The following is a 7,599-nucleotide window of genomic DNA, read 5'->3' as shown; positions in this document are numbered from 1 at the left end:
TGCATATTTCCATTATTTATTTAAAACCCAACCAGTGTATGATGCCAAAATTGAGAAGATAGTGTCTTGAATAGCCACATCATTCCTTTTTGGAAAACTGGAGTCTTTGCCTGAAGTATGAAATTTTAGTCATTTCTATCAGCCTGTCTTTTCTAATGATGGTTTTACATGTCTTCAAGTCTTCTCAAGACATCATTTTTCTGGGCAAAGACATAAATTCTTTTAAGCAATTAAATACTCCTTTAAGCTGTGAAAGTAAATTGCAGTTTCTTATGACCCATGTTTTCCTACATATCCACCTTGAAGATTATTTCACTACACTTTCAAGGCAAAATAATGTAGAACTATAAAGCTTTGGTCCTACTTTACTAAATACTGTTTCCTCAGCCCCTACCACTGAATCTTTATCTCCTTTGCTCCACTGTATTTGTGTTAAATATGACTTTTGAAATCACTTTGCTCATGGAATTTTTGCCGATATTGCTAAGTATTTCCTAGAATTTACCATCTGGTATATTGTTTGGAGTGAGAAGTTCCCCCCACCCCCCACCCCCGCACCTCCCAATGTGCAGTGTGATTATGATTCCAGAGAATAAGGCAAAAATACCCTTGTGTCTTCCCTATTCCTAGTGAAACATCATCCTTTTTGCAGTTTTAGATTCTGGAGAGAAGAACATCATTATAGAAACAGCAAAAGGAAAGCAAGACCTTCCTCAATTAAGGTTTCCCACAAGGCAACTTGAGCAAACAGCCTTATCCTCCTAACAAGCTTTGGACTGGTGTAATTTGCCAGAAAGTATATGGTCAAGCCATTTTTTCTGGAAGCCAATTACTCTTTAAATCATTTCCAAGAACTTAATTTGGGGGAGGGGTGGTCTAAAATTTACATATTAATGTGCTCCAGTTCCTTTTCCTTTCCTAGCGCTGCTCCAGCCTGCCCAGTGAGGGGGATCTTCCAGAGGAAGCGGAATTTCCACCTTCTTTGTTTACAGTCTTGAGTGAGCAATCTTTACTGCCCCCAAATTCCTCCCATTCTTTGGCTTGACTCTTAAAAAGTCTTACTCCAGGGGGTTTTGCTCATGAGCCGGCAAAGCACCTCTTCTACAGAGGAAATCAGTGTTTTTTTCCTTAGGGATAGCATTTCCCTGAGTTCAATGCTCTGTGTAAGACACAGAGGATCCAACCCATTGTATCTAGCAGCTTACAGTGGTCTGCTTCTCCAGCCCCTTGAAGCTGCTGCATAACCTGAATGCAGGAAATGGTATTATTTTTCAGGTACGGGTAAATTGTATCCTATCGTCAGCTATGGTATTTGGTGTTATGCTCCCAGAGTGAGGGAATCCACATTTAGGAATTGAAGAGTCACCTGCACAGTATTCCTGGCTGACTGCTGTGTGGTTCACAGATACCTCCATGTATCATGACTAGTGTGGGACCAAAATGACTCCATTTTGGAGCCGTCTCCTTTGTTCTCTCAAATTTGTGCTTAAACTAGGAATTCACCACTTGAAATTCCTGAGTTTATTACCCAACCACCTGTGTACCCGGGGAGAGAGCGTTCCAGGCACACTATCTGTAGGATAAGCAGTTAATGAGCTGACTGTCCACACAAGACAGATGCGGCCATTAGTGGGTCTGCTAACGATCAGTATGTAACAACCGGCCGTTAATCTTTGCCCCTTTTCTCCCTCACAAAAACCAATACGTAATCCCCTTCGACCCCCAAAGCCTAGCCAACCAAAACCCTACACTTCATATGTATTGAGTATTAACCAATCACCTGGCTACTAATAACCAAAGCTTGTTGTATTCTCAATAAAAACCCTGCTAGTTAGGGACTCAGGGCTCTCAATCTCGATCCGCTGTGTCGGTGACAGTTGAGAGTCCCTGCTTAAGCTTGAATAAACGACCCTCATGTGCTTACATCGGAAACGGCCTCCTGGTGGTCTCTGGGACTTCACAATCTGGGCACAACATTTGGGGGCTCGTCCGGGATCCCAAGACCTTCAGGACTCCCGTACCGGAGGGTCAACGCCGGCTGGTGAGTGTTTTTTGTGTTTGTAAAGTCTGGGCCTATTTTCTGGGAAGGTCGGCAGACGGTCTAGGCGGACGCGCTGCAAGGGCCGCCGACCCGGGATCCTGGAAGACGTTCCGGATTCCACTGGTGGGGACGGAGTGCCCCAAGAGTACGAGTCAGTGAGACTCCTGGAGGGACGGTGCGGGTCGCTCCCGCGGCACGGCAGGAGGCCGTCGTCCCATTTGCATTGCCTCCGATCAGGCGGAGGACGGTTTTGTCTCACGTGTTTTTCTGTTGTGTTTGTCTGTGTGTTGTACTGACTTGGACTGAGACGATGGGACAGACTGTGGCTACCCCTCTTTCCCTCATGAAAGATCATTTCAAGGAAGTTAGGGAGAGCACTCGTAACCTAAGTTTAAAAATTAAAAAGGCTAAGTTCATCACACTCTGTAGCTCGGAGTGGCCCACCCTTGGGGTAGGATGGCCCCCTGAGGGAACTTTTGATTTGCAAATTATACGCAGAGGTCGTAAAGCCATCCTTCATCCCGACCAGGTACCCTACATTGCCATTTGGGAATTTCTGATCTTTAACCCACCCCGTGGGTTAAGCCTTTTTTGCCTTCACAGCAACAGCAGCCAGAGTTAATCCTGACAGCCAGTAAGAAGACTCCTAGAGGGCGCGATGACGAGGAGCAGACCGAAACCAAGCCGACCGCGCCACTCTACCCTGTCCTCCAGGGAGGGACCGAAGAAGATCTTATTTTCCCTCCCCCTTACTCTCTCCCCTCTCTTCCACAACAGCAGGCTGAAAGAAATGACCCAGTCCCAGCCGGGGCTAGGGAGGAAGAGCCCGCCCCGGGTGCTGGCAACCGTAATGGTCCCACCCAAAATACTCGTCACCGGAGCGCCGCCTCGCCGGCAGGACCAACAGACTCTACTGTTTGTCCGCTGCGAGCGATAGGGCCCCCTGATGAGCATGGGAACCAGCCTCACCATTACTGGCCCTTTGCTACAAGTGATCTTTATAATTGGCGCCGACAACATGCCAATTTCTCTGATAACCCTAGAGATTTGATTAACCTGTTAGAAACTGTTTTGTTTACCCATCAGCCCACTTGGGATGACTGTCAATAGCTTCTGCAGGTCCTGTTCACCACTGAGGAACGAGAGAGGATCCAGAATGAGGCCAGGAAATTGGTTCCTGGTGACAATGGTCAACCCACCACCAATGCTGACACTATCAACACTTCTTTTCCTCTGTCCCAACCCAACTGGGACTTCAACACGGCAGAAGGTAAGGAGAGGCTTTGGGTCTATCGCCAGGCTCTATTAAAAGGTCTGAAAGCAGCAGCGAGGAAGCCTACAAATTTGGCTAAGGTAGGGGATATACAACAAAAGTTAGATGAAAGCCCTGCTGCTTTCCTAGAAAGAATTCAGGAAGCTTTTCGTAGGTACACTCCTATGGACCCAGAAGCAATTGAGACAAAGGCAGCTGTAATAATACATTTTGTCAACCAGGCGGTGCCAGACATTAAGAGAAAGTTACAGAAAGTAGATAGGTTAGGAGAAAAGAGTATTCAGGACTTAGTGGCAGTGGCAGAGAAAGTGTATAACAATAGAGAAACCACAGAGGAGAAACGAGAAAAAGCTGATGACCGCCAGACCCGAAACTTAGCTCGGATCTTTCTGGCTGCCACTGCGGGAGAACAGAAGGAATGTGAACGTAGACTAAGAAAGATTGTGGTGGAAGGAGAAAACAAAGAGAGACGCAGAGAGCGCCCCCAGTTGGGGAAAAATCAATGTGCTCATTGCAAAGAGTATGGACACTGGGCCAGAGACTGTCCCAAAAAGAAACAACAGGAAGGACACCCCAAGGCCCCTATCCTGGCTATGGATGAATTAAATGATTAGGGAGGACGGGGTTCGGCACCCCTCCCTGAGCCCAGGGTAACCCTAAAAGTGGAGGGGAGACCTATCGAGTTCCTAGTGGATACAGGGGCTCAACATTTGGTCCTACTTAAACCATGTGGCCATGTTTCTGATAAGACCTCCTGGGTTCAAGGAGCTACAGGCATGAAAAAGTATTCATGGACAACCCAAAAAACAGTAGACTTGGGAGTGGGCCAAGTAACCCACTCATTTATGATTATACCAGACTGCCCCTACCCCTTATTGGGAAGAGACTTACTGACTAAATTAGGGGCTCAAATTCATTTCCAACCCGGGGGCACAAAAGTCCTTAATCAAGAGGGAAGGCCCATTCAGGTACTAACCATAAACCTAGAAGATAAATATCTGCTACATCAGAAGAGGGCCCCTCCTGATCCTGACATGGAACAATGGCTCATCATGCTCCCACAAGCATGGGCAGAGACTGGAGGCATGGGGTTAGCTGCACACAGAGCACCAGTGTTTGTAGAAATAAAACCTGGGGCAGATCCTGTACAAGTTCGCCAATATCCTATGCCCCTAGAGGCCCAGAAGGGAATAACTCCACACATCAGGAGGTTGCTTGCTCAGGGGATTCTTAGGCCTTGTCAATCAGCCTGGAACACCCCCTTGTTGCCAGTGCGAAAACCTCATTCTAATGACTATTGGCCAGTGCAGGATCTCCGGGAAGTGAACAAGAGGGTTATGGACATCCACCCCACAGTGCCTAATCCATACACCCTTTTGAGTTCACTTCCCCCCAAGCCATCGATGGTACACAGTCTTGGATCTCAAAGATGCTTTTTTTAGCCTTCCGCTAGCACCCAAAAGCCAACACATCTTTACATTTGAATGGAGTGACCCAGAACAAGGCCTCAACGGACAGCTGACATGGACCCGATTACCCCAAGGATTCAAAAACTCTCCCACCATCTTCGACGAGGCTCTACATGAAGACCTGGGTGAGTTTCGCCTCCAGAACCCCCAACTAACTCTGTTACAATATGTAGATGACCTCCTCATAGCAGCTGAAACGCGGGAAGACTGCCTAAGTGGAACCAAGAGACTCTTGATAGTCATAGGAGAACTGGGGTACCGGGCGTCTGCCAAAAAGTCCCAGATCTGCAAACCCGAGGTAAGCTACTTGGGGTACATGCTTAGGGAAGGGCAGAGATGGCTGTCGGATGCTAGAAAAGAGACAGTTCTTAAGATACCCACACCAGATTCTCCTCGGAAAGTCAGAGAGTTCTTGGGATAGGCGGGCTTCTGCCGCCTATGGATACCGGGGTTCGCAGAGCTCACAAGGCCCCTTTACGAGGCAACCAAAGACAATCAGGCTTTTCAATGGACAGAAAAGCTACAAAAATCTTTCGATCAAATTAAAACAGCCTTGCTGACGGCACCAGCCTTGGGCTTGCCCGATATTACTAAGCCATTCCACCTTTACATTGATGAAAACAAAGGAGTCGCTAAGGGCGTCCTGGTCCAGCATCTAGGGCCATGGCGCCGCCCAGTGGCGTACCTATCAAAAAGACTTGATCCAGTTGCATCAGGATGGCCCCCGTGTCTAAGAATGATTGCAGCAGTGGCTCTAATGGTCAAAGATGCTGACAAGTTGACATTAGGCCAAGAACTGTGCATGACCACCCCTCACACTATTGAGGGAGTCCTAAAACAGCCTCCAGATCAATGGCTCAGTAATGCTCGCCTGACCCACTACCAGAGCTTACTCCTAAATCCAACCCGAGTTGTCTTTCAGGCCCCGGCTGCTTTAAACCCAGCCACACTGTTGCCAGACCCGAACTTGGAGGCTCCGCTTCACAACTGCACAGACATCCTAGCCCAGGTACATGGAATTCGAGCAGATCTGAGCGACCAACCATGGCCAGATGCAGATGATACCTGGTACACTGATGGGAACAGCTTTGTTCGTGATGGCCGCAGGTATGCAGGAACAGCAGTGGTGACAGAGACTGAGGTCATTTGGGCAGAACCATTGCCCACCGGGACCTCAGCACAACGGGCGGAGCTCATAGCTCTGACCGAGACATTGACTCTAGGACGGGGCCAAAAGTTAAATATATACACAGATAGCCGGTATGCCTTTGCCACTGCACACGTCCATGGGGCCATCTACAAAGAAAGGAGACTCCTGACAGCTGAAGAAAAGACTATTAAAAACAAAGAGGAGATCCTTGCCCTCTTAACAGCCCTCTGGCTACCTAAAAAATTAGCCATTATCCATTGCCCAGGACACCAAAAAGGTGACACTCCAATTGCCAGAGGAAATAATTTAGCTGACCAGACAGCCCGAGAAATAGCCTTAAAGATTAATCTGACACTGGCCACTCAGCTGCCCGATCCGGGAAGTGCAGCCCTACCAGAAAAACCCCAGCACACTGAAGAAGATTTAAATTGGATAAAACAATTACCTATGCCTCAGTGCCTCAACGGGTGGTGGAAATCTTCTGATTGTAAAGTCATCTTGCCTAAAGCGCTGGGAGAACAAGTTCTCTCCAAGATGCACCGGACCACCCACATGGGCACTCGAAAAATGCAAGATCTCCTGAGACATGCTGAAATTAAGATCCGTGATGCTAATTCTAAAATTGAACATATTGTTGCTACCTGCAAAGCCTGTCAATTGACAAATGCCACCCACAATAGGGCCAACCCAGGAAATAGGCTGAGGGGAAGCTGACCTGGAGCCTATTGGGAATTGGACTTCACCGAGGTAAAACCTGGAAGGTATGGTTATAAATACTTGTTAGTTTTTGTAGACACTTTTTCAGGATGGACAGAAGCGTTTCCTACCAAACATGAAACAGCGCGAAGTGTGACTAAGAAACTGCTAGAAGACATCCTGCCAAGGTATGGTTTTCCAGTAATGCTAGGATCAGATAATGGACCCGCCTTTATTTCCAAGGTGAGTCAAACCCTAGCACAGATATTGGGGACGGATTGGAAATTACATTGTGCATACAGACCCCAAAGTTCAGGACAGGTAGAGAGGATGAATAGAACATTAAAAGAGACCTTAACTAAATTAACCTTAGAGACTGGCGTTGACTGGGTGACTCTCCTTCCCTTTGCCCGCTATAGGGTACGCAATTCACCCTATAAGATGGGATTAACTCCCTTTAAAATCATGTTTGAAATTCCTCCTCCCATTATTCCCAACCTTCAATCAAATGTGCTTGTTGAATTTGATGACCAAAAGTTGTTACTTTCTTTAAAAAGCCTCCAAAGTGTGCACGAGGATATCTGGCCTAAATTAAAAGCCTTATATCAAACTGGACCGCCTCCCGAGCCCCATCGCTATCGACCAGGAGACTGGGTCTTCGTCCTGAGACACCGACAAAGGGACCTTGAGCCCCGTTGAAAAGGACCCTACGTCACAGTCCTGACCACGCCCACCGCTCTCAAGGTCGACGGGATTGCCTCGTGGGTGCACTACACCCACGTTCGCCCTGCAGATCCTCACGCTGTCCTAGAGGACTTCATTCCATCATGGCAGGTGTCCAAAGACCAAGACAATCCCCTCAAACTCAAGCTGCGTCGTCGACGGTCATGATTGTGGTAACTGTACTTTTGACACCGATTTTAGGAGGACAGAACCCACATGCTCCCCTAAATTTAACCTGGATGATCAT

General features: G+C 47.6%; 1 protein-coding gene across 1 annotated transcript; it reads left to right on the top strand.

Annotated features, from left to right (window-relative positions):
* Positions 1-582: 582 nt before the first annotated feature.
* Positions 583-7,132, top strand: LOC147828437 (uncharacterized). Its single transcript, XM_087209898.1, has 2 exons — positions 583-3,311; positions 4,757-7,132. Exon 2 carries the CDS (start codon positions 5,520-5,522, stop codon positions 6,645-6,647), a length of 1,128 nt encoding a protein of 375 aa, XP_087066024.1. The 5' UTR covers positions 583-3,311; positions 4,757-5,519; the 3' UTR covers positions 6,648-7,132.
* The last annotated feature ends 467 nt before the right edge of the window (positions 7,133-7,599 follow it).

This window comes from Heterocephalus glaber, unplaced genomic scaffold (genome assembly GCF_053883595.1).
Source record: "Heterocephalus glaber isolate CG9 unplaced genomic scaffold, H.glaber_assembly_v1.0 deba00001072, whole genome shotgun sequence".
NCBI classification, from domain to species: Eukaryota; Metazoa; Chordata; class Mammalia; order Rodentia; family Bathyergidae; genus Heterocephalus; species Heterocephalus glaber.
Note: the sequence above shows the minus strand (reverse complement) of the source record. Positions and strands in the feature narration are given on the sequence as shown.